At 35.9% G+C, this 27,861-nt stretch overlaps 1 protein-coding gene and 1 long non-coding RNA gene across 3 annotated transcripts; both read right to left on the bottom strand.

Moving 5' to 3' along the window:
• Window positions 1-171: 171 nt before the first annotated feature.
• Window positions 172-27,468, bottom strand: LOC104001470 (uncharacterized). Of its 2 annotated transcripts, none has more exons than XR_001707873.2 (6): window positions 27,202-27,468; window positions 8,186-8,239; window positions 3,502-3,676; window positions 1,630-1,749; window positions 813-1,102; window positions 172-297 (listed from the first exon to the last, which is right to left on the bottom strand). It is a non-coding gene; the product is annotated as an uncharacterized LOC104001470 (long non-coding RNA). The 2 variants fall into 2 exon arrangements; XR_001707874.2 differs by having other exon boundaries at window positions 3,644-3,676.
• Window positions 7,069-7,326, bottom strand: LOC737334 (10 kDa heat shock protein, mitochondrial-like). Its single transcript, XM_054664073.1, has one exon. It carries the CDS (start codon window positions 7,324-7,326, stop codon window positions 7,069-7,071), a length of 258 nt encoding a protein of 85 aa, XP_054520048.1.
• Window positions 27,469-27,861: the final 393 nt, after the last annotated feature.

Here is a 27,861-nt window from a genome sequence, read left to right as displayed (position 1 = left end):
GAATCCCTTAGATTTCATCTTCTAAAGAAACTTTGGGTATACCCCATTGGTCCATAGGTATCCCAAGAGGACAGCAGAGAAGACCATATGCTTTGCTAATCCAGTTATTTCCAGTACCCTTAGAACTCAAAATTAATCAAAACCCCTGAATGAGACACAGAGCTCAAAAATAGTTGATGCTGAGCTTTTAATATGCAGATTTTAAGAACAACGATTGACAGAGTAATGTTTGGACTGAGATGAGTCAAGAATAAGCTCAATGATGCCTCCATCTGAATCCATTTCTCCATCCAATATCTGGGAGGAAAACAGAGAAGAAAGTAATTCAACCAAGGCTTAAAAACTGATGCCTAACTTTTAAGTGATGTGAGATTTATGCTTTCTTTTCCTTAGAGATGGAAGGGGTGCAGAAGGGAATAAAAGAAAGGAAGAGATCTGGTTGCTTAGTGAAGGATAAAGACCATATGCTAATATTATCAACTGCATAACCATAGGGGTTCCATCTGTCACTTCCATCCCTGCATTCTCACTGTGTGACGTATTGTGGGCATCCAATAAATGTTAATTGAATGAATAAATAATTGAAATCAGGTGGCATATATGCAGAATTTCTTCTGAGATGGCATGCCTTTTTATATGTCATAGAGAAAGTGGACTATATTCTAGACCATTCTAACTATAAATTCTATACTATAGTTATAATAGAATATAAAATATGAGGTTGGGTTGGAAGACTACTAAGACAAAAGATACAGAAAGTATTTTAAGAGAGTCAGAGAACTGATGAGGGGATCATGTTGCCCGATACTTACTTATGCCTTGGATTGTGGAGGTGAATTGAACAATACAGGGTCAATCATAAGAGGATGTATGCACCTCAGGCCACATCTAAAGGTACCACAGCACTTCCTAAGATCTCTGCAGTCATAATCATTTATACAAGGAATGCCAGAACAATAGGTGGAAATCTTAGATTGTTGCTTAGAGGCCTGTTTGCCCAGATGGGGTCTAAATTTCTTTTGACTTGAGTCTTGACTGTGGCTCTGTTGCTTTGTGTCAAAAGATTCTACAAATTCAGGACACGTACCCCGCTTACCCTCAACTATGAAAGAAAAAAGGAATTGTGAGCTTTTTACCTTCTCTTATTTGTACCAGGAATTTAATTTCTTTAAAAGATATGTCTATAATCTCCTTAATTATGCTCTTCTGTTAGCTGATTTTGCTGCTTAAATCATGTTTTCAAAGCACTATAAAGCACTACCAGGTATATTTCTAAGATATAATTATAAACTGGCTCTTAGACTAAATCCAACCTGTTTATTGTAATAATTTGATATATATTACATATGTATGGAATATATATATTTAGAAAATATATATTTGAAATATTTACATACATATTTGGGAAGTATATATTCAGAATATATATAGATTTAGTATATGTATGTTTATTTGGAATATGTGCATTTAAAATAAATTGGGGCCAAGAAATTACTTATACAATATGGAAAGATGTTCAACTCATGTTTTTCTATTTTAATAGAGTTTTATTGCAGTGCTATATATTAAAATATTTTCATAGGTGTACACATTTTTTAAATTACCAGATGTGTTCAAATGTAGGCTTACTTGGAATGTAGTATAGGACGTCTAAATTGTGGACGATCAGCAGATACAGACAGCTTTAATTCATTCATTTACTCCCTTGTATGTATTGGGTGCCTACTGTGTATTCCAGAGTTGTCAGCACTCCAGATACAGCAGTAAATAGAAAAAAAAAAAAAAGAGTGGACAACATAGATAATAAACCAGTAAAATTTACAGTATATTAGACAAAGAGTACTGCTAAAGAGAATAATTAAATCCAAGGAGATTCCTAAAAGTACCTTGCAATGCTAAGGGTCCCTAATTCTTTAACTCTAGTTATGTAATCTACATAAATGAGTTATTTTCAGAAGTTTTTGCACACTGTATATGTTATCTGTTCACATTTACTGTAATTCAAGAAGCACTGATCAAATTTCACTAGGAATAACAGGAATAGCTTTCTTCCTTTACATGAGGTCAATTAGGTTACAGGCTTCTTATTAAAATGCAAATAAATATCATCAGTAATTAGTAAATGACAGGGAGTATTATAAACTTCCATAATGATTCTATGCCATTATGACACTATAGAAAGTTAAGAAAATTTAACATATGAATATATTAACTCCTGATGTTCATTATACCATAGACTTGGGAACACTGTACATAAGAGAAAAGAGTAAAAATATAGTGTCAGAGGCTGGAGGCAGGAGGATCACTTGACCCCAGGAGCTCAAGACCAGCCTAGGCAACATAGCAAAACCCTGTCTCTACAAAAAATACAAAATTAGCCAGTTGTGGTGGTGTGAGCCTATAGTCCCAGTTACTTGGGAGGCTGAAGTGGGAGGATCACTCGAGTCCAGGAGATGAAGGCTGCAGTGAGCTGTCATTGCACCACTACACTCCAGCTTGGTTGACAAAGTAAGATTCTGTCTCTCAAAGAAAAGATAAAACAATACACACACACACACACACACACACATAATCTGTAAATTAAACAATAAATAAAACTAACATGGTTGTCTGAATTGACTTCCTAAAAAAGAAAAAAAAGGAAAAATAGTAGAATTATAGAATCAATCAAGTATTAATTTCAGCTGAAAGATGAATTTTTCTTTTCTCTATAACCCTTAGTTTCCTTTAATAGGAGAGTTACAGAATTGGAGCAGCTTACAACACTTTTCGTGGAGGAGCTATACATATTACAATGTTTTCTTTCATCAGTCTGATTAATTCTGGAAAAAAGTTTTGATAAAATGTCCTGCATAGCTCATTTTTCTGTGACATTTTCTTTCACTGTGAGTTTGTTCAATCCTCTCAATTACCCTGTGGGTAATTATTCTCCAACTCTTGCTTGTTTATCAGATGATAGTGATGTCTTTTACCTTCCTTTCCCTCACTCCCTCTTTGCTACGTGTAACATGGTCGCAGTTTCAGGTGGCAGAATTACATTATGTTACATTACTTTTGCACATTGCACAATGTACTCAGTAACTAATTTCAAATGCAGGTCAGTCCCTGATCTGAGAGTAAAAGTAAATAAATGTAATGCTGCCCTTTATTTTCAACTTCATTATCTTCTCTGGCAGGGAGCGCTAGCCCAAGTTCTCTTTCTCCTCTTCTTTGCTAATAGAACCCTGATTTTGTTCAGGGGAATAATGTGCCCAGTGGATCTCAAGTGGGAGCATTTCGGAACTCTTTGCTGGCTGATCTGACTGTCACAGCACCGGAGCTCCCTAACTATTCAGTAAGTGAGGCAGGGCTGCTGGGTGTCTTGCAATGGGTGGAGCACCCCCAAAGGAAGACAGAGGAGCCAAAATACAGGAGCCTGTCTACCTCCAGACTTCCCATTATATACAAAAATGAAACTGCTATTTGTTTAAGCTACAGTTAGTCAAGAATTCTATTACTTACAGCTTAACATAATTCTCAATAAGCCCTCCAGTCATGAACATCTGTCTTCTATTTCATATCATTCACCAAAAAAATGCAGTAAATCTCGTATTCCACTTAGGGAAACAAATGCTAGAAGAAAAAGAGATAACCAGGATCTCACTTTGCCATTGCGCATCCTGGTCTTCCCAATCACCTAGGGGAAATGGAGAATAAAGTATAAAATAAGTGCTTTCCTCTTGCCCAAACATCTTCTTTCAGCAAATTCTAAACTGACTTGATAATATGTTGTTCTCATTCTAAGGCAATTACTATAGTAAGTGACTGGAAAACAAAGTAGCTCTTTTCTATTTGCCATACTACAACCATTTGTCATGTATCATCTCAGTGAATATGTAGCATAAAATTATGCTTGACATACATATTCCTTTATGTTATTGATTTTTCACTGTTCAATAGGAATATTGTTATTGATGTTTCACGGTTCAGTAGGAATATTATTTTGTCAACTATATGCACTTGTAATATGGCAGAATGGATTCTTCTTCATCACAAACCCAGTCCCTCATTTATAAGTAAACAGAATAAGGATTTGCAAAGGAAAAAAATATTTTAAGTTTTGGATGATTTTAGATTTCGGAGTGGTTGCCAAAATAATAGAGTGCCTGTATACCTTTCACTTACCTTCCTTTTATGTTTGCATCTTACATAACCATGGTACAACTATCAAAATGAAGAAGTTAGCAGTGGTAGAATACTCTTAACTACACTATAAATTTAATTTAAATTTCCTTTTTTCCACTAGTGTTCATTTACTGTTTCAGGATTCCATGCAAGATCCCACCTTGCATTATTTATAACTTCTTAGTTTCCTCTAATCTGTGAGAGTGTCACAGTCTTTCCTTGTCTTTTATGACCTGTATATCTAAGAAGAGTACTGGTCAGCTATTTTATAGAATGTCCTTCAATTCGTGTTTGTCTGATTTTTTTATAACTAAACTGCAGTTATGGATTTTGGAAAGAGTATCACAGAGTTGAAGAGCCCTTCTCCTTGGATCACATCAGGGGGTGCCTGATATCACTGTGTCTTGGTACTTACTGATGCTGTTGATTACTTATTTAAGATGGTATCTGCCAGGTTTCTCCACTGTAAAGTTTCTACTTTTTGTTGTCCATATGTAAATGGAGTTTTTAAAAGTGACTAAACACTAGGACAAAGACAGAACGTGTCTACCTCTAGGATATTAGCAAGGATTAACCTTTGCAGTGAAAAAGTATGATTTGCTTTCAGATCCTCCATCTGAAGACAACAGGTAGGGAAATTATGGGAGCCCTGCCCTCATCCCCTTTACTGGCCAGTGGCCATCGACTTGCTGTTGAGTATTGGCTACTAGCAACTCACAGCTACCCCATTCTCCAGGTAACTACCCTTAGCAGTGGCTCTCTGACATGAAGGTATAAAAGTCTGGCCTCCCTGCCTCAAGTGAGACTAACTCTATGGAGCAATAGGTGTTCCAGACTTTTCTCTGTGGGGTTAGACTAAGCTAGTCTGCGCGTGAGACCACATTTTGCTTAGCTTTATTCCTTATCTACCCTGCTTCCTAAATCCCCTCTCCGGGAGAGCTCTTAATAAATATTTTTAAAAGCAGTCCCATTTAAGGATTGGCTTCTGAAGAATCTGACCTAACACAATACAACACTTGGAGTTATTTTCCTCTCCACCTTCATATGCAGGATCCAAGACCGCTTTTTTCTCCCTACCCAACAGTAGAGCCCAGCAGTAGAACCACTCGTCAGAATCAATGCAAGAAGAGACAAGTGGTGGCAGTGGATAAGTTGAAAAGATAGAAGGATGAGCCTGAAAAGGATTCAGAGGGGAAGCCGCCTGCCATCTGCCTTGAGTGTTCTCAGCATCAGGAACTAAAACCTTAAATCTTGGATGGAAACTCAAGAAAAAGATGTGCATGCCCCAAAGCCCACCACCTTATGAAATCAATACTGGCTGGATTGTGTTTCTTAAACTCGAAGGAAAGGATTGAGAAAATAGTCTCTGGGCTACTCTACAGAAAACTGACTGGCTGACAGATCTTTTGGTGGCAAAATTCTGGAGGATGCAACCATATAAGGAAGAGGCTAAGGAAGAAGAACTAATAAAATAGAATAGCAACAACCTAACAGATAACAACAAATTTAGAAGAGGCTAATGCCATCAAACCTTACTAGAAGAGAGTTTCCGAAGGAGGAGGATGAACGGCAGTTAGTGTCAAATGCAAGCTCATTTTGATACTCATTGAGCTCATTGAAACTTTGAAAGCTAGTTTTAATAGAAAGATGGCATTGGAGACAAAACTCCTGTTGATTGGAGAGTAATTAGAAAGTGGATTCTACAAATCAAGGATTATTTTTCAAGAACTGAGTGAGCTGATACATAACTGGCTTGAGGATTAGGTAGGATTCCTTTTTCTCTTTAAATAAAAGAAGATATGACTAGGAGGAAAGGGCAGATGCCAAGAGAAGAAGTACAATTAGATGTTAGAATTATCTAGTTTTATCTAATTATATAGAATCATTCTGGATAATTATTTAGAATTATTTAAGATAAAGATAATTTTTTAGAATTATCTAAAATCTAGAGGTAACTAGAGTTAGGGAAAATTAAACTTATAAAATACTAAGCATAATGCTTAAACCCTGTTTTCTCATGATGATTTCCTTGAAAGAAAGAACCTGTAATAATTTGAGCTAGTTTTCATCATATTGTGATTATGGATTATGCTTCTGTATGTATTAGAGTTTTATTTTCATTAATGATGCTAGGGTGTCACCCTGTGGTAAATGTAGGTATAGCTTTGATGCAACCCACTTTATACATCATCCTATTTCTAGATATCAATTGCAACCATTTTCATGGTCCTTTTATTTTGTTCTTAATGTGGCTTCCTACTTTAAGTTTATTTTTAAGTAATATATAACATTGAAAACATATAAGACCAAATATAGAATGTAAACTACAAAAAGGAATATTAGATAAACTAATAAGAATGAAAAAAATAGGTTCTTAAAACTAAAAACATGATTTTAAAATTTAGCTGAAAACTTTGTAATGACACCTGAGGTTGACTTGTAAATATTTCAATTTTAAATTATGTTTTATATTATTTGTATGTGAAAAATGGTACTTTTTAAAATAATAAAATCCATAAGCATGGAGAGGTTCAAATGATAAATGTGCAATAGTTACTATTAATCTTATTCCAAGCACTACTTTTTTAATGTTCATTGCAATAGCATGACATATAATAGATGCAAACATAACTATGAAAAAATAATTCAACCAAGTATATTCCATTCGTGCTCATTTCATCTGGCTCCTTTTAATCTCTTTTTATTTGATTCAAATAACTTAGTCATTATTATTTGTGTCATTATTTATCATTAGCTTCGTGTAAAAGAGAGATATATAAATTATTTACATGATGAAAGATTTCAGAACTTCAGTGGAATGGGAAGCTTCGTGTTGATGCTATTTCAACAGGATTTATTTCAGTCTACATACTTCCCAAGAATGTCACCATCTCTAAATGAGAACTAATCCTTGTCATCTACTTTGGTGCCTCCATATTCTGGAAGAAGAACATTATCTCTAACGTTCACACGAACTGGTTGAATCTCTCCACCCTTTCCTTTAGAGCCTGATCCAACAGATACTACTGTGGCTGCCAATACTTTTCCTTGAGATTTTTCCAGAAGCATAATGGCTCCTTTGGTTACAGTTTTGGCGGCACACCTTTCAACCAATACTTGGTCAAAGAGTGGAAGTAACTTTCTAAACACTTGTCCTGCCATGAGCCCTCTATCGCCGACTTTTACTCTGCTCTCATACAGTACTGCAAAGAGAGACTGACTCCCTTGGTCATTATCTTAATCCTGCGGGTCTATGGAATGTGTATCACTTGTTTGTATTACATAATCTATCAGTAAAGACGTCGAATTTAGTACTTCTTTTATGTACTACCTTACTAAGTATATTCGACCCTTACTCAGATGGTCTGTTACCTAAAGGCAGTAAGTCACATCACATGTTTCTTTTGCACCCTCTACATAATAGGTATTCAGTAAATACATTCTTAATTTAAGATTAGTAAGTTGAAGAAGGCTTATCTTTACAATTCTATAGAAAAAAACTTCTTTAATCAATTTAATTAGCATTCTAAAATTGTATTTTAATTGACCAAAGTGACAAGTGTATCAACAAGAAATTGTCCTTTGATTATTTCAATTAACTATTAGAAATGCTATTCAAAATAAGCTAAATATCTCCCTGAAATTTCAATACCACATGATTAAAATAATAAGGCAAGACTCTTGAGAAAGGATAAGAGAAATCTTAGAAATGTTAGGGTGTAGTCGTTGTTAATCTGTACTACTGATTAGAAGAACCGACATCGTATGTAACTGATAAGAGAAATCAATACACTAAAAAGACAAATATGAAGTGGAATCATGATTTAACAAGTCATGTGCTGAGTAGATTGTCTAGTCAGTTGTTATGTTGGAATTAGGGTTGAAATCGTAATATAATTCTGTTACATCTTGTTCTCTATGGTCTAGGAAAAAGGAAAGGAAAAACATGACTGAAGCAAAAAAGACAATTTAGTTGCTAACATGTCTCAAAACTTTATAACTGTCATCATATCAGACTTACCATTTTCTTGGTTTCAAACTTCTTCCTGGGTTGTGCTCAAAGCCAGTGAGGTAGCTAAAAGAAAGAAAGAAAATATCTTTAAATCAGACTCATACTTCCCACTCTGCTGCAGAAATTTGGGGATCCTCACTTATATAGCTTATAGAGAACAATAACAGCATTGCTGCTACCCAGGAATGGCCCCTGGAGTTTGAGGTGGCTTTAACCGGAACATTTCCTTCCTATGATTTACCACCTATTTCATGGTGTTCTGTGTTACTAACAATTGTCAAATGATATATGGATTCTGCTGTCTTCCTTAACTGTGACAAGAATGATAAACAAAAAAAGGTTAAGATAACACAAATGTAATTGCCTGATGACCCAAAAACTCTTTTGGGAAAGGATCTAGGAGAACTTTCTGATTTGTCAGTAGAAAAAAAGGAGTCACAAAGGAGCATCAGAGAAAGCATCTATAATAGAGAGACCCACGTTAATGTATAATATCTAATGTAAGATTTAATTTAGTTCATAGAAATTCAATTTAAAAATAAAGATGGATGACACGTTATGCATTCCCTTAGCAAAAACGTTGGAAGTGAGATGTTGGAAGTTGTATAGAGGATCCAGAGAACAATGTGGTGAACAATGGCATTTTTTCACAACACCTCGAAAGGAAAATTAAGACAAACTTGCCTCCATAGAAGGAAATTAGGAAGTAAAAAAAAAAAAAAAAAAATGTTGGTTCTCACATAAACACAAAACATCAAATCCAATGATTTCCATGAACTCAGGACTTGGCTCCTCCATTTGACCTGGAGCATTATTAAAACTGAAAGAACTTAATTAATTGCTTTCTAAAGACTTATGCTTGTCTCAAACACTGCATATCCGAAAAAAAGGTTTCTAATGGTAGAAATTGATACTTTACCAATTATCTATGAAAAATTACAAAAATAAAAAAGACCATTTTATAAGCAGGAGAAACGCTTGATTGAGAGAATACACCCAAAGAAGAAAACTTTCCTTGAGTAACAGAACCCAAGGGTTAAGTGTTTATGTTGTGAAGTCAGATGCAGTGTCAAAATCTATCTTCATCACTTACTAGCTGTGTAATTAGAGCATACTAATTAACCTCTCTAAGCTGCATTCATTCTCTTTATCTATAAAAGAGAAACAGTAATTAACTCATAGCATTTTGTGATAATTAAATAACATTACAGTATAAAGTACTTGTCTTGGCACATTCATAAATATTCAATAAATATTAGTGATAATGATGAACGATATGAATGTTCCTTAGAATGCATGCATTTCTTCTTTGGGATATTTACAGCAGGATGAAAGAAAAGATTGCCTCCCACATACTGACAGCATGTATTGGTATATGGAGGGTGAGGATGAGTTGGTAAGACAGCCAAGTAGTAGGTTAAAACCAGAGACAGGATCCAAGGCAGTGGCAGCCATGTCTTTGGCATGCAGAGGAAGACATTAACAGAAAAGAATCAGAGCTATTACAGACAGGAGGCAAGATTGTGACCAATTATCTTCTTTTATACAAGATAAGGGCAGAAATTAGAAAACAAATAGGACAGTCAGTGTCAAAGAGAAAGTTGATAGCTGTATAGTATTCAGAATGAGATGTGGGGCGATGGTGGTGGGGCACAGGAGCACACTGCAGAAATAAATAATAGTGGCTGTAGGAAGAAGTGACCAGATGATGACTGTAGTATTTTTAAAAGTAACACAAAAGTAGTCTTATCAGGGAACAGAACAACAGTTATTATAAACATAGACTAATTTCACATTATTATTCCACTACTGTCTTCTCTTAAGCCCTTATGTGAGTTTCTACAAATATAGCCTTATCCAAACATCTACTTTGTATTTTCAACTTTTTTCTTTGCCCTGACTCACACAATTTGGATAAAAAGACTATTAGAATTTCAGTTTAGAAAATTTTAAAAGCTATCTACTTCAAAGCAGTATGAATGGAATAAGAAGAACAGTCGTAGAAGTTGGGGAAAATCATTAGCTCAGCTTGGCACTCTGTTTATCCAAAGCCAAGTTAAAGTGCATTGAACTTCAAGAGAAGAGATTTAATTCCCTTTGGATTTGTATGAGGATTGGAATCTTCCATTTCAAATGTGAATCCTCAAAATTCCATCTCCTGAAATGTTACTCCCTCAAGGGCTCCATCTAATGATGCAAATTTGAGAAAGAGCAGTATGTTCTATTCATGGGTAATCAAACATGGGCTTCTAAACTGACATCTACCATTTGTGTCATCTTTAGAGAACAATATTGTTTGTAGGAGAAAACGATATTCATGTAGGTGAAAAATGTATCTACGATATTATTAAAACTGGTTATCTCCCAATAGATATTGCTCTTTTATTTTCTCCTTTAAAACCTAAATTTTTATTAATCTAACTTTATAAAACTAAACTTTATCTTTAAATAATGAAGCAAAAAATATCAGGGAATCTTTTTTTCCTAAATCTTTAATTTGAAAATGAGGAGAGTGAAGTGAAGCCCAGAGTGTTTTAATGACTTTCTCAAGTACTTGTTATTTGTTATGGGAGAAAAATTAAAAGTAAAACTTGAGTTTTAATTCTTGAGGTTGCTTTCTTTTCATGTGCCACATATATTCATGACAATTTGAAACAGATGTTATATCAATGACTTTGAAAGATTTCCTTGAATAAAACTTATTAACTTTGCTCTGTACCTTCCATTTTTAAATAGTAAGCTTTCATCACAGCCCTTTAGGAATTGGTAGGTATACAGAAATAATCAGTGAAATGTTACCTATCCCTCAACATTAAATTGAGTCCTACAGGGATCCTAAAACACAAAAATAGGGAGATAAAGGAAAAACATTGTTATCTTTATTATTTTATTGCCATAGATTATTTATGATTGATAGCTTTATTCTCAATGACGCAGAATGTGCCTCCTCATTATAGAAGGTTTCCATCACGGGATTTAGAAAAAGCTCCTCAGTCAGATTTCCACCGGTTGTTGAGATTGGCAGTACAGCTAGATATTCCAGGAAAGGTTAAAGCACAAAAGTCAGTAACACTAAGTGGAACAGCAAGAGAAACACTAACAAACACTAATGGCTGTCTGATATTCCTGATCGGGAGAGGAATTTTCTAAAAAATATATTATTCAAACTTTCTTTAGATTACGTTGATCTATGTTAGGCATCAGTCTTTATATACAAGGGTTAAACATTTAAGTTCGTTTCGCCTTTTTCCCCTTAATACTTACACCACACAGAGCTTCTAAGAGTTTTCTTAGGGTCAACCACCATATCACTCAAATAAGAAAATAGAAAGTAAAGGGACTGTGATTATTTTTGTTGGTTAACAAAATGTATCATTTAAAAGGATTAGAATTTTGAGAGGAAATAGTTTCTTTATTGATGCCAGTGCCCATTTAAATGAGGTATGCTGAGCTTCCTGATATGTCTTCCTATGTTATTAAACAAATAATCTATAGGTCTAAAGTCTTATTTCTCATGAATTATAGTTTCCCTTTATGAAAACACGTAGAATCAAAGGTATGCAGGAACAATGCAATAGCATCTAGCGGTCTGTTCTCCTGCCTTAAAATGGTTATATGTCTACCTGCTAACTCAGATATATTTATAATATCCTTACAACATATAAGTACATAGATTCTTCACTCTCTTTTACTCTGGAATAAACAAACTTCATTATGGAACACTGCTCAGATTTCTTTATCTATTGTTAATTCTTCATGATGCCATAGAAAGGTTTAATTTCAAAAAGTTGTATGCAATGTTTACATATTGCATTTTGGATAAAGCACAATTTATATTTAATGGCCTCACTTCATTTTAAATAGGTCAGGATTGGTTTAATGGAGAATGAACAACAAGATCCTACACAGTGGAATAATTGTTCTAGTAGGAGCTATTTGCAAAACTTATTGAGAGGTGGCCTCCGAAAGTGTTCTAGGAAATCATAAAAACAGCAATTGACAGGACATCAACAGAGCAGATCATAAAGAAGATATTTGCAACACAAGTCTTTAAGAAGGGCTGTACCAGAAATTAGAAAGAACTCTTACAAATCGATAAGAAATGTGAGATAACCATTCAATAATAGGCAAATTATTTGAACAGACACTTCACAAAGCAGTAAATTGAAATAGCCAATAAACACAAGAAAAGATATTCAACTTTGTTAGTCATTATGGATACAAAATGAAAACAAGTTAGATATGCTTTAGAAAAAAAAGTAAAGCCACATCTGCAAAAAATCTTAGAACACCAGAGGCCAAGTCCACTGCTTCAGAATAGGATTTGGACTACAGAGCTATATCCGCTTCCCTTGAAGTAGGCAATATACTCATGGCCTGAAAAATTTAGCAGCCAGAAAAGAGCACTTTTTGGGAAAGAAGAGAGCTTACAGAAAGAGATATATTGTTCCTCACCCGGATCTGGGGGCACAGACTTTGCTCCAAAAACATCAAGAGTTCAATTTAAGAATAAGCTAACAGAGTTGTTCTTTATCTAGATCTCATAAGCAGTTACACAAGTTTATTTATATGTAAAATTGTATCAAGCTATGGAATTAAGATATGCACTATAGTGTATATAGGTTATGCCTCCATTAAAATGAAGAAGTGAGCCAATTAATTAAACTCTTCTAGTGGACAGGACTCATAGGCATAAAGAATTTTGCTATATTTTTTCAGTGAAATCTGGTACCAGGCTAGATCCCATGGCCCAGGATCCAGGCTGGCCCACATAGACTCAGACTCCAGGTCTGCCCAGCTCCAGACTGGTTCCCATGACACCAGTGTCCAGGCCAGCCCCTGGAACCCCACACTACAGATTTACTTGAACAAACCCAGGGTCCAGAACTGCTACAGTACATCCCAATACCAGGCTGACCTCATGGACCCAAGCTCCAGGACCACTGCTACAGATCCAGGATCCAGGACAGACTTTGTGGATCCAGGACCAAAGACCCAAGCCTACTATTATGTCATGGACCCGGGTCCCAGGTCCACTGCAGCTTCTAGCTGATTGCTATGGATCCAGGCTTCAGGCTGGTCTTTGTGGATCCCACCTCCAGGCCTGCTTCTGCAGACCCAGACAAAAGGTCCACTGCAGTAGACCATGGTGCCTGGCCAGCTTCTGTTTTTCCAGGTGCCAGACCTGCTCAAATATTAATCCAGACACCAAACCAGTCTCTCCAGAGATTCTGTTACATGGCCCACACAGAATCTCTAGATGAACTGACTAGTGAAGGGTTTTCCCTGCTGAAGCCAGTCTATAAAGAATGGAAAAGGTACCTACTCCATCAAAAGCACAAACTCTAAGGAAATAGAGATCTATGAGCTACCTGTAAAAGAATTCAAAACAATCATCTTGGCCAGGTACAGTGGCTCATGCCTATATCAGCACTTTGGAAGGCCGAGGTTGAAGAATCACTTGAAGCCAGGAGTTTGAGACCAGCCTGGGCAACATAGCAAGACCCCTTCTCTACAACTTTTTTTTTAATTAGCTGGCCATGGTGGCACACACCTGTAATCCTAGCTGCTCAGGAGGCTGAGGTGAGATGATCACTTGAGCCCAGGAGTTTGAGTCCACAGTAAGCTATGATCATGCCACTTTACTCAGCTTGGATGACAGAGCAAGATCCTGTCTCAAAAAATAACAATTATCATTGTCATTAACACCATCATCTTAAAGAGGCTCCGTGAGAACAAGAGAACACAAATATACAACTAAGCAAATATTAGGAAAATAATACATGAATAAAATGAAAAGTTCCAAAAAATGGAAACTATTAAAAGTAAAATCAAATAGAAATTTTGGAGCTGAAGGACACAAAGATTGAACTTAAAAATATCATAGAGACTTCAACTACAGACTTCATCAAGCAGAAGAAAGAATCTGTGAGCATAAAGACATGTCATTAGAAATTATCCAGTTATAGAAACACAAAAAATGAAAAGGAGTGAAGAAAATCTACAGAATTTATAGTACATCATCAAGAGAGCCAATGTATGCATTATAGTAGTAACAGAATGAGAGAAGAAAGAGAAGAAGCAGAAAGTTTACTTAAAGAAATAATGGCAAAAATCTTCCCAAATCTGGAGAGAGAAATTAACGTCTAGATTCATAAAGCCAAAAGTAACCAAATAGACTAAATATGAAGAAATCTTCACAAGACACATTATAATTAAATTATCAAAAGTCAAAGACAAAAAGAAAATTTTGAAAGAGAAAAGTAACACATCACATATAGGGAAAACCCAAAAACATTTTCAACAAATTTCTCAGCAGAAACCCTGCATCCAGAAGAGAGTGGAATAATATATTCAAAGAGCTAAAATTTTAAAAAGTGGCAACCAAGGATACTAACCCCCTAAGACTGCCCTTCAGATATAAAGGAGAGAGAAACATTTTCCCAAACAAAAGCTATGGTAGTTCATCATCACTACACCTGCCTTACAAGAAACGCCAGAGAAAATTTTTAAAGTTGAAAGGAAATAATTCCAACTATAAACATAGAAATATATAAAACTATATAACTCACTGTATAAGTCTACTTTTATAAGTATGTTACAGTGCAAATAAAAATTTATTAAATTATGCAGCACCAATCCACATAATTTAAATCATTTTATTGCACAAATTGATTTTTAATTATATTCATTTCTTTTCTGTTCATTATACTAAAATTGTATATCACTTAGTCCTTTTGATGGATAAAAGTTAAAGCAGTCATTATGCATTTGGCAAAATCCATGGAATTGTATAATGCATAGTGAATCCTAATATAAAATAGGAACTTTAGTTAACAGTAGTGTGTCCATATTGATTCATCAATTGTAACAAATGTGCCACACCAACACAAGATGTTAATATAAAGGTAACTGTGGGATAGGAGATGAATACATAGGAACTCTATATTTTATGTTCAATTTTTCTTTAAATCTAAAACTGCTCTAAGAAACAGAGTCTATTAACCTTAAATAAAAATAAAATAAAACTCACTTAAGGGAAGAATATAGTAAAATTCATATACTCTAATATAATGGTAGTGCATAAATAGCCTTCAACTCTAGTATAATAAAATACAAAAGTATTAAAAATAACTGTAAGTGCAATAATTTGTTAATAGATATAACAATGGTTATATTATTTCTATATTTATTATATGGATATAATAGGTATATATTATATAATAGATATATAGATTAACAATAATAGATTTGTTAATAGATACATTAAAAATGTAAATTGTGGCATCAATAACATAAAATCTGGGAGGGGGAGGAGAAGTCAAAGTGTAGAGTTTTTTAATGTGGTCAAAGTTAAGTTGTTATCAGCTTAAAATAGATTATTATACTATAACATGTTTTAGGTAAGCATCATAGTAACCACAAAGAAAAAAACCTATAATCAGTATGTAAAAGACAAAGAGAAAGGTTTTAAAGTATATCACTACAAAAATACCATCAAATCACAAAGGAAGACATCAAGAGATGAAGAATGGAACAAAAGAACCACACAAGTCAGAAAACAATTAAGAAAATGGCAGCAGTAATTCTTTACCTATCAATAATTACTTTGAGTGTAAATGGATTGAATTCTACAATCAAAAAACTTAGAGTGGCTGAATGAATTAAAAAACACAAAATTCAACTACGCACTGCCTACAACATACTCACTTTACCCTTAAGAACACATATGATTGAAAGTGAAGGAATGGAAAAAGATATTTCATGCAAATGATAACTAAAAGAGAGTAGACATGGCTATACTTACGTAGACAAAATAGGTTTTAAGTGAAAACCCATGAGTAGAGAAAAAGAAGGTCATTATATAATGATTAAAGAGTCCTTTCATCAAGAGGATTTAATGATTGTAAATAGACATGCACCCAAGATCAGGGCACCTAACTCTGTGGAGCAAATATTAGCAGAACTGAAGAGAGAAACAGACAACAATACAATAATAGAAGGAGACTTTAATAACTTACTTTCAACAATGGAATGATCTTACAGGCAAAAAATTAATAGGGTTAGGGAAACCAGCATATCTAAATAACACTACAGACCAAATGAACCTAATAGACATATCTAGAACATTCCATCTAACGGCAGTAGAATATGTATTCTTTTCAAGCACACATGAAGCATATTACATGGTAGATCACATGTTAGGTCAGAAAACAAGTCTTAACCAATTTAAGAAGACTGAAATCATATCAAGTATCTTATCTGACCACAAAAGCATGAAACTAGAAATTAATAACAGTCAAAACATTGGAAAACTCACATAATGTGGAAATTAAACAACACACTCTTGCACAGCAAATGGGTCAAAATATATATTGAAAGGGAAGTCTTAACCAAGGAAGTGAATAGTCAGTGCACTAAAAGCTATAAAGCATTGACAGAAGAAATTGAGCAAGACACAAATAAATGGAAAAATAGCTTGTCTTCATGGATTGGAAGAACTAATATTGTTAAAATGTCCATAATACCCACGGTGATCTACAGATTTAATGCAATGACATTTTTTTACAGAAATAGGAAATCATAAAATTTCTATGAAAAAAAAGTCCAAAATACACTTGAGGAAAAATAACAAAGCTGGAGGCATCACACCATCTAATTTCATAAGGTATTACAAAACTATGGTAATTAAAATGGCATGGTACTGGCATAAAAGCGACATATAAACCACTGGAACAGAATAGAAAGTCTAGTAAACCCATGCATTTATAATCAATTGATCTTCAACAGAGGTGCCAAGAACACACAATGGGGAAAGAACAATCTCTTCAATAAATGATGTTGGAAAATTGAATATCCACATGCACAAGAATGAATTTGGACCACATCATATATAAAATATTACACCATATGCAAAAATGAAATCAATTAAAGACAGACACTGTAATGAAGAGCTAAAAGTTTTGGGATTCTGCTGGAAATAAAGACATACAGAAGGGAGACTGGAAGCTTTTGGATGATGGCTGAGTTTACCTGGACCTATATTTTTACAAATAAGAGTGCCCTGCTTATAAAAAAAAATACTGTAGAACTCATGTTCCATTTAGTATTATGATACTAGGAATATGAGCTTCAAAAGGAAATAGAAATTCAGATTTCTCATAAACTAAGGGGAAGAATTCCTTAAGTAAACTGTATACAATGTTTATACAATTTTAAAGAAAACAGAGAGTTTCACATTTTATTCTCTGAGAGTGTAGATAAGGCATAAACTCACTATTAACTTCTTAAAGGTGATATTTCTTCCTGTGGAGTTTAAGTTTACAGTTCATGGACTATGGACATCTGTTAGAAATTGACTGATAACTTAAGTAGAAAACAATATTTTCTTTTTTTCATTTTTTCTACTTCTGTAACTGATAACAGAATCAAAGGAACATTGCTTTTGCTCATTAAATGGTATTGCTCAAGGCAAATTTTCAAAACTTGACTGTGGAGATATTTTTGTAATATTTTTATGTGTAATCATCCTTCTTATCTCTTGGAAAATGAATATGTGTGAGACTATTGGTGGAAAGCAACGGAATATTTTTCAACTTTGGAGATTCAAGCACCTATAATTGCTTAAGTGAAAATGACTCAGTCTCAGCTACAATGAAAGGAAAGTGGAATCTAATGAGGTATCTGAATGGCCTGAATAAAATGAGCAGAAGATGACATTGGAGAGCAGACTAATGTGGAATTTAGTTTTTAAAAATTTTAATTGATAACACATGAGATATTTTATTTGAAAAATTAATAGGAGATAATGTTTCCTCTGACAGTGTTTTTATTGTAAAATTTGGGTTCGTTTTGTAACTATAGGATAATGTATTTGCAATGAGGTACTTACAAAAAGAGAGGCATGTTATCCTCCATACACTTTTGTCCTTCATTCCATGTTTCCTGTCTCTGCCCACCTCCCTTTCTGTTCCCTCCCAGGAGATAAGGATTTTCTAATCTGAATGTTCAGAACCAAGGATATTAGGATATTAACTAGATTATATTTTAGGGATAGGTTTGCTGTTTCAGAATCCTTGTGCAGCTCACACTATTGGTCATTTACCTACTGGAATATATTCTAGCTGGGCTTTCTCCTTTAAGGCAAACAGATTATTCTCTTCTCTCTTCATTATTTGGCTAGGTCAATAAATACTCAATGGTCCCTTCTTGTGCTCAGCCTTCTCAAGGAAGAAACAAAGTCAAAGGGCTCATTTAGGTACTTGTAATCTGCTCTGTACCAAATAGTCCTGCTTTACCCAGTGCTTACCCAGATATTTCAAATGTTACAATGGAAGTTTTCCATTTACACATCAAAATTTCTGAAATGTAGCATATACTACGCTGATGATCACCTTTTCTAAGTACAATCAGGCTGAAAAAAGTCAGTATACAAGTGAAAACCTAAGGAAATAATAAACAATTGGTTCTAAGGATTTTTTGAGATAGAGTCAGAAAGAAAAAAAAGAAGAAAAGAAATGAATGGTTCATATGAACAGATATGTAATAAGCAGTGATGGATTTGTTAATATTCTTGAGAGAGCAACTGGAGAATTAACTAAACGGCATAAAAGACATTGACTAACGAAAGGTTACAGGAGCTGATACGTAGTTGTAAAAATAAAACAGATACCAAGTACTTGAACTTGGGCAATTATGGGATCATCAAGGGTAATTCTCTCAATTCACAATTTTTCCCCTGGTGTCCTAACTTTGGTTCTTAAGTTTATGTTAGATGCAACTCAACAGAAGTGTGCTTTTCTTTTTTCCACTATTGTTTTCATATAAGCTCCTACAACAGGAATTGTGTGGCAAAAATCTGAGCAGCAGGATCCTGAATGACTGTTGTAATGCCACTGAAATCTCACACTGTCATCTAAGAATACTTCTTTGGCAATCGTTCACTTCTCAATCCATTGTAATCTGGCTTCTCCTCATGCCCTGAATATTCTGCCTAGAAATAGAGATGACCTGAGATGCAGGGGATAGTTCGTGACTTCGCTTGAACAGTACACCTAGTGGCAAGTGAGCCTACAAGTGTAGTTGCTTGTTAAGGGGTAAACAGTGACGATATCTCAGGTGAGCAAACATCATTGGAACAAGAATGAGGAGCATGTCATGACTATGTCATGACAGCTGTCCCTTTCTTTGACTGGAGCTGAGCTACCTTTAGTTTGCCCCCAGTTCTATCCTCAGAAGCAGGGTTCTACTCCTCCCCCATTTCTCTCCACAAAGACAGGGTTTGTGGAACACAGTGGGTATTTTCTGTTGACTTATTTGAGCTGCATTCAGGTTAGAGATATTTTGCTTATCTATTTTGCTCACTAATCCACCACAAATACCTAAAATAGTGCTTAGGACATGGTAGGCAATCAGAATATATTGGATAATCTTGTATAATGTTAAATGTTAGAAACCCCAGAAGCTGTTTTTATTAGCTCAACTTTGAGTTAAATATGGATTAATGACACAAGTAATGGAAGAATTCTTGTGTATAGCAATCGCTGATAAATACATAGAAAGTTTTTATTTTTGCCTTCCTAACATACTAATTACAATCCATGAACCTACTAATGCATGTTTACTGTTTTAGCCATCTCCCCACTTCCAGAATCTTCTAACAACAATAACAATAGAACATCAGTCATTTTCGCAATGGAATACATGTCTCCAAAGTCCTGAATTATCCTGCCTGTTAGATTCTTTGTTTTTCTCATTTGTAGAGTAAAAATGGAAATAAAAAAGTTCTAAGTTTTCAATTCTTCTAATAAGAGTTGTAAATATTCTGCTACCACATTTTTTAAAACAATTTAAAAAGCAAGTACCATATTTTCCAGGTATAGCTTCAAGGAGATAAAATTGCAGTCGTCATGATTGAACTTGATTCTTTTGAGCAGTACATTGCCAAATGATTTATTGCTTTAATGTCTTTAATACAATTATAATGACTTTGTTTTAGTATAATCTTTTTTTCAACATTTGACTCCTCTTCTGATGTAAGTTCCATGAGAGGCAGGAGTATCTGTCTTTTTCAACACTGTTTTCCTGATATATTTTGTTGTCTAGAACCTCTGAGGCACCAGGTTGAGCTACCACTGCAAATGGATTGACAATACTTTTATATATGTGTACATGTACGTGTTTGTGTATATTTGCACTTTTAGAGTTCTTTTCTTTTTTTCTGGGCTTATACGTAAATTCAAAAGGACTGAAAATTTACATTTATGTAAAATGTCTTACATACAATATTATAATACAGTAAAAGATGCTGGGCAAAATTGTAGCAATAATAATTACTACAATTATTGAGTGCATGTTATATGATTTTTTTTAAGTAATTTTATTTTTTGAGACAGTCTCGCTCTATCATCCAGGATGCAATGCGGTGGCGCAATCTTGGCACTACAACCTCCACCTCCCAGATTGAAGCGATTCTCCTGCCTCAGCCTCTCAAGTAGCTGGGATTACTAGACTACTAGTCTAGTAATCAGTCTGGGTTCAAATTTTATTCCAATTACCAACTAACTTGTGTTACCACTGCAAATTACTTAATTTCCCCATCTCTAAGTTTCTCATCTACAAAATGTTGTTAATTATAGTACTGCCCTCAAAATATAGTAAATATTACATTGAAAGAACTTAGAACTGTTTCAATCATGATATGGTTTGGCTGTGTCTCCACCTAAATCTCATCTTGAATTCCCACATGTTGAGGGAGGGACCAGGTAGAAGGTAATTGAATCATGGGGGCAGGTCTTTCCCATGCTGTTCTCATGACAATAAGTCTCATGAGATCTGATGGTTTTAAAAAGGGGAGTTTCCCTAAACAAGCTCTTTTTGCCTGCCACCATCCACGTAAGATGTGACTTGCTCCTCCTTGCCTTCTGCACGATTGTGAGACCTCCCCAGGCACGTGGAACTCTAAGTCTACTAGACCCTTTTCCTATATAAATTACCCAGTCTTGGGTATGTCTTTATCAGGGGCATGAAAACTAACTAATACATTAAATTGGTACCAGGAGTGGGGTGCTGCTGAAAAGATACCCAAATATGTGGAAGTGGCTTTGGAAGTGGGTAGCAGCCAGCTGTTGAAACAGTTTCGAGGGCTCACAAAAAGACAGGACGATGCAGGAAAGTTTGAAACTCCCTAGAGAGTTGTTGAAGGGCTTTGACCAAAATGCTGATAATGATATGGACAATTAAATCCAGGCTGAGATGGTCTCAGATGGAGATGGGAAACTTCTCAGGAACTGGAGCAAAAAAAATAACTGAACTCTCATTACGTTTTAGCAAAGAGAATGGCAGCATTTTGCTCCTGCCCTAGAGATTTGTGTAACTTTGAACTTGAGAGGGATGATTTAGGGTATGTGGCAGAAGAAGTTTCTAAGCAGCAAAGCATTCAAGAGGTGACTTGGGTGCTGTTAATGGCATTCAGTTTAAAAAGGAAACAGAGCATAAGAGTTTGGAAAATGTGCTGCCTGACAATGTGATAAAAAAGAAAAACCCATTTGCTGAGGAGAAATTCAAGCCAGCTACATAAATTTGCAAAGTAATGAAGAGCCAAATGTTAATTGCCAAGACAACAGGGAAAATGTCTCCAGGGCATGTCAGAAACCTTTGCAGCAGCCCTTCTGATCACAGGCCAGGAGGTTCAGGAAGAAAAACTGGTTTCGTGGGCCGGGCCCAGGGTCCCTCTGCTGTGTGCAGTCTAGGGACTTAGTGCCCTGCATCCCAGCTACTCCAGCCATGACTAAAAGGGGCCATGGTACAGCTCGGGCTATTGCTTCACAGGGTGGAAGCCCCAAGCCTTGGCAGCTTCCATGTGGTATTGAGCCTGCAGGTGCACAGAAATCTATAATTAAGTTTTGGGAACCTCCACCTAGATTTCAGAAGATGTATGGAAACTCCTGGATGTCCAGGCAGAAGTTAGCTGCAGGGTCTGGGCCCTCATGGAGAACTTCTGCTAGGGCAGTGTGGAAGGGAAATGTGAGATTGGAGCCCCCACACAGAGTCCTTACTGGGACACCACCTAGTGGAGCTGTGAGAATAGGGCCACCATCCTCCAGACCCCAGAATGGTAGATCTACCGACAGCTTGCTCCATGTGCCTGGAAAAGTCACAGACACTCAACACCAGCCCATGAAAGCAGCCAGGAATGGGACTATACCCTGCAAAGCCACAGGGGTGGAGCTGCCCAAGGCCATGGGAGCCCACCTTTTGCATCAGCATGACCTGGATGTGAGACACGGAGTCAAAGGAGATCATTTTGGAGCTATAAGATTTGACTGCCCCTCTGGATTTCAGACTTGCATGGGACCTGTAGCCCCTTTGGCCAATTTCTCCCATTTGGAATGGCTATATTTACCCACTGCCTGTACCTCCATTGTATCTAGGAAGTAACTAACTAGCTTTTGATTTTACAGGCTCATAAGCGAAAGCAACTTGCCTTGTCTCAGATGCGACTTGCCTTGTCTCAGATGCAACTTTGAACTGTGGACTTTTGAGTCAATGCTGAAATTAGTTATGACTTCAGGGGACTTTTGGGAGAACATGATTGGTTTTGAAATGTTAGAACATGAGATTTGAGAGGGGCTAGGGGCATAATGATATGTTTTGACTGTGTCCCTACCCAAATCTTATCTCGAATTCCCACAGGTTGTGGGAGAGACCTGGTGGAAGGTAATTGAATCATGGGGCAGGTCTTTCACCTGCTGTTCTAATGATAGTGAATAAGTCTCATGAGATCTGAGGGTTTTAAAAAGGGCAGATTCCCTGCACAAACTCTTTTTGCCTGCCAACATCCATGTAAGGTGTGACACAGTACTCCATGCCTTCTACCATGATTGTGAGCCATGTGGAACTGTAAGCGCATGAAACCCTTTTTGCTGTATAAATGACCCAGTTTTGGGTATGTCTTTATCAGTAGTGAGAAAAAGGACTAATACAAATCATATGATATGTGGCCAGGCATGGTGCTCACGCCTGTAATCTAGCAGTTTGGGAGGCCTAGGTGGGTGGATCACTTGATTCCAGGAGTTCAAACCAACCACCACACCTGGCTAGTTTTTGTATTTTTAGTAGAGATGGAGTTTCACCATGTTAGCCAGGCTGGTCTCAGACTCCTGACCTCAAGTGATCTGCCCACCTAGGCCTCCCAAAGTGCTGGATTATAGGTATGAGCCTTAATGCCCGGCCACCATATTATGTAATTGAAATGGTTCTAAGCTCTTTCAATTTAATCTTTACTATAATATTTTAAGAATTAATAACACTTTGTAGATGAGAAACTAGGAGAGGAGGAAATTAAATAATTTGCAGTGCTAACACAAGTTAGTTGGTAATTGGAATGAAATTTGAACCCAGACTGTCTGGCTGCACATCTTGTGCTTTTAACAGCCATGCTACCCTGAGCATTGAGACATTCTGTTACATTCTAATAGTGTGAATCTCATCTACTCTTTGGATCTGTTGTTCTCTACTTGCAATTACACCAATTGTCCCAGGCTTGTGGGGAGAATTTCATGATACGATTTATGAACGTTTTGGAGTAATGCAAAGTGATTTCAGTTAATATACAATAGCCTATGATCATTATTCATTTTTTTTCAAGTCACTGTTTCTCTGATCTATGTATTGATCAGAGGTTGATGAATACAAATATTATTTTATTATTTCTTCTATTATTGGTTGTTGTACTAGCAGTTCAGCCAGTAAAAGATAGCTAAGAATAAGGAAAACAATTAATAAGTAGGTTTAATAAAAATTACATCAATGAAGCAGGATGGACAAATGCAACAAACTTCACCTCACAACTAATCTTTGAGAAAGAATTTTAAAATAAAGAACAAAGTCTTAACCATGCTGGAACAAAAGAAGGAAATGTCACTAGAAAACCAAATATATTCATATGTATCTAAAAGATAGAAATCTGACAGGATCAAATTGAGGAAGAAAATCTGGGCCCAAAAATAGAAATCAGATAAGATGGCTGATATGGGTGAGATGAATTCTGCAGATTCTGCTAACTTGCAATTAATGAAAATAAAGAGGAGTCTGGAGCCAAGAGTAATCATCCTTCAGATGACTGCTTAGAGATGGAATGTAAAACAGTTAGGCAGGTTGGCCCCATTTCCACACCCCCACGCAAACACAAACATTTACACACATACACACACACAGAGAGAGAGAGAGAGAGAGAGAGAGACTCATGCAGTGAACAGTGTAGCATTTGCTTCCAGACTGGAGACATTAGTATGAATAACTGGGTCACAGAAGTAGCACAGTGTTCCAGGTGGTTGGCAACACCCAAAAGGAATGGAAAAATCTTTGTTCCTGCACTGGAAGGTCTTGCATTCGTAGATTCCAGCTGTCTCCACTAGAACACTGTAGGCAGGGGAAGAGGAATTAAACTTGATGCTTTTGAGCAGTGCATTGCTAAATGATTTATTGCTTTAATGGCCTTAGTACAATGATTATGACTTTGTTTTAGTATAATCTTTTTTTTCTAACATTTGATTCCTCTTCTGATATAAGCTCCATGAGAGATGGAAGTATCTATCTTTCAACACTATTTTCCCAACACATTTGGTATTGTCTGGAACCTCTGAACCATCAGGTTGAGCTACCACTGCAAATGGTTTGACAATACTTTTACATATATGTGCATGTGTTTGTATATATTTCTACAGAACAAATCTCACCCATAGCCATCTTATCTGATTTCTATCTTTGGACCCAGATTTTCTTCGTCAGTTCAATCCTGTCAGATTTCTATCCTTTAGATTCCAACTGTCTTCCTTCGATCATTGTAAGCAGGGGAAGAGAAATTCTCAAATGCAAATATAAAACTGCAATCAAGAGTGACAACCCACACAGTGCAGGACAATCTCATTAAAGAGAGGCACCAAATAGACAAATAATAAGAAAAAAAGAATGAATAATTATATAAAGAGCACAGGTACTGAAAAGAAATTGACAAAAGAGTCAATGACTATTGATAATATAGTTGCCTTCATTGAAAATTCAAGAGAAACCAAATAACAGACCATTTAAATCAATAAACAAGTTCACCAGGTAAAAGATTACTAAAGGATTTAAAATGATTTCTGCCACGTAGTAAGTACTATGTAAGTATTAGCTAGTTATACAGCAGTGACAAATAAAAAATGGAAGTTAAAAAAAACCTGTTTACAAAACAGCAGCAAAAGATATTCAAAGGAAAAAACATAAACATTACTGAAGGGCATAAGGACATAAATAAGTGAAATGATAAGTTATTTTCAAGAATGAGAAGCAAGAGTATTGTAAAGATATTAATTCCCCTGGAATCCTCCAAATTTAGTGAAATTCTAATCTAAAATCGTAACAGAATTGTTCCATGAAATTTACAAACTGATCCTAAAATTAATCTAAAAGTTTCAATGGGTGATCACTGTGTACTTCAAGGACAACGATCTCAACTCAAAGAATTTAAGATTCTAGCTGTAACATGAAAAAATACGGTTAAATGCGTGGCTGATCTGGTAAAAATAAAAGGAAATGTTCATAGATTTAACAAAAATAAATAGAAAGCAAAAATCCAGGAGGGAAGTAAAGCCTGAAATTTGGTCCTGTCCTAAGGGTATATGTAAATCAAGGATAATCTGAGCCTTCATTGATATAGCACATGAGGACAAAGGACAGCCACAAAGTCCACATTCAAGTTGGACTAATGAACAAACATTCGTCAAATTGGAGACTAATTCATAGAAACTCCTCCAGCACACATGCACCTCGGATACAATAAAACTACACCCTGGTTGTGATGGAGAGCTACAAGCAAACAAACAAGCCAACAAAAAGGGAACAACAAATGTATTAAAGGTTTCAACCTCGGAAATGAGGGGAGAGAGGGAAAATCATTGCCATTAAGAATTCATAACCATAAGCCAGCCTTCAAATATGTTTGCAACATTTAGTCCCCAAAACTTCAACCTGAAAATTTATTTTAAAGTGATACCTTCAGTTTGCATGTAAGATGCAAAGGAAAACCTTTCCTGTAGAGGAAAGCAACTTCCACACAGATCCCAAGGAATACTTATAGATAAAATCCTCCCAGCAGAAGGTTGTAAGGGAATTAAACACACACGTACTTAGGATGCACACACATGCACAGTGAGGAAACAGGTTGCCACAAGTAAACACCTGTAGAAACAAAACACAATAATCTGCCACTACCTAAAATAGGCCATAGATTTTTTTTTTCTGCTTGTTTGGGAAGATAGAAATATGATAGAAAGGGGAAGAGAAAACAGGGATGCCCACGATGGATCCAGAAATAAGTATTAATCATGTATGTGTTGGGAATTGGAGTGCTCTTAGTAATCCAATTAAGACATTAAAATAATTCATATATGTCAATGATATGAGCCTCAGAAAGAACAGCAAGAGTTACTATGGCCTGAAAGGCTCAGAAGCGAGCAGGACTTAAATTGGGCTTAGAGGAAGTAAGATTTGCACAGTTTCTGAGAAATGAAGGGATATTTCAGGAAGTAGGAGAAATACACAAAGGTGGACATTCTCAAGGAGTCTCCGCAAATAGGGACAGGCCTTTGGACAATCACGCAATACTTCCACAAAAAAGAATGGCAGAAAATACTTCTAAAGGAAGATGATTGACAACCTCCAGAAAATAGACTAGAAAGGGGCAGGATCACATGTAAACACAGTGCCATAAGGCCAGTTGGTCAATTGATTAATTATGTACTACTTATAAAATAAGTAAATACTGAGAAATAATTAGCTAATTGTAAAAACAAACATCTATTATCCAATTGGGCAAGTGGGAACTATGTTTGATTGGAAGTCAGGAGACCTTAAATTCTCTTCCTAAATTTACCACTGACCAGTTTTGAAATTAAAGCTACCTGGGAATCAGTTTTTATATTGAAAATTGGGGAGGAGGAAGGTCTACGGAGAAGGGCAGATTAATTAATGATCTCACTTACGAACGCAGCTCTACAACTTTACAAAACCAAAAGAATGAAGAACGGTGCTCATTCCTCCGGTGCTCAAAAGAGGGCGCCCACAAGAGCAGCAGAGATGTACTGGAACCGATTTACTGAAAATCCCCGTTTTCATTTCCCTGTCTGAGTTTCATTACCCAAGAAATCCACAGGGTGGCGATAACACTGAACGGAATGTGAATTCAGAGTGGAAATTCTCAGAAACCGTATTCTTCAATGGCCAGTGTTTACAGATTTCCCTTTCCCTGATTTTATGATGTCACCAATGACACAGAAGCTGGCGAAACGCCTGAAGGCCGTACACAAGGCAATGACGGTGATGGCAATGATTCCCACGGGAGAACCAACTGTGATCCAGACCTTTGGCAATCCTCACAGTAATGCAAAGGAGACTTTACCATTCTCTTCCTCATTTTACAGAAAAAGAACTAGAAAGAGAGAAATCAAGTAAATTATCTAAGGTAACTGAGGTAGTGAGTGACCTCGGCGGAATTCAAACCTTAGTCTAGGGTCAGTGTCATGGTTCTTTCATCACAGCCGGCTGACAGCTCTGAAGAAAGCCTGTTTGACTAACACAAAGTGGTGGCCTTTCTTCCTAACCATCTTCCTCACTGATATAGAAAGGAGAAATTTTGCCATTTT

This window comes from Pan troglodytes, chromosome 10 (genome assembly GCF_028858775.2).
Source record: "Pan troglodytes isolate AG18354 chromosome 10, NHGRI_mPanTro3-v2.0_pri, whole genome shotgun sequence".
Classification (NCBI taxonomy): Eukaryota; Metazoa; Chordata; class Mammalia; order Primates; family Hominidae; genus Pan; species Pan troglodytes.
The sequence above is the reverse complement of the archived record's forward strand: the minus strand, read 5'-3'. Positions and strand labels throughout refer to the sequence as shown.

Bases quoted from the DNA above. Each gene is read 5' to 3' on its own strand.
- LOC737334 (XM_054664073.1), bottom strand. From the start codon at position 7,326: ATGGCAGGACAAGTGTTTAGAAAGTTACTTCCACTCTTTGACCAAGTA.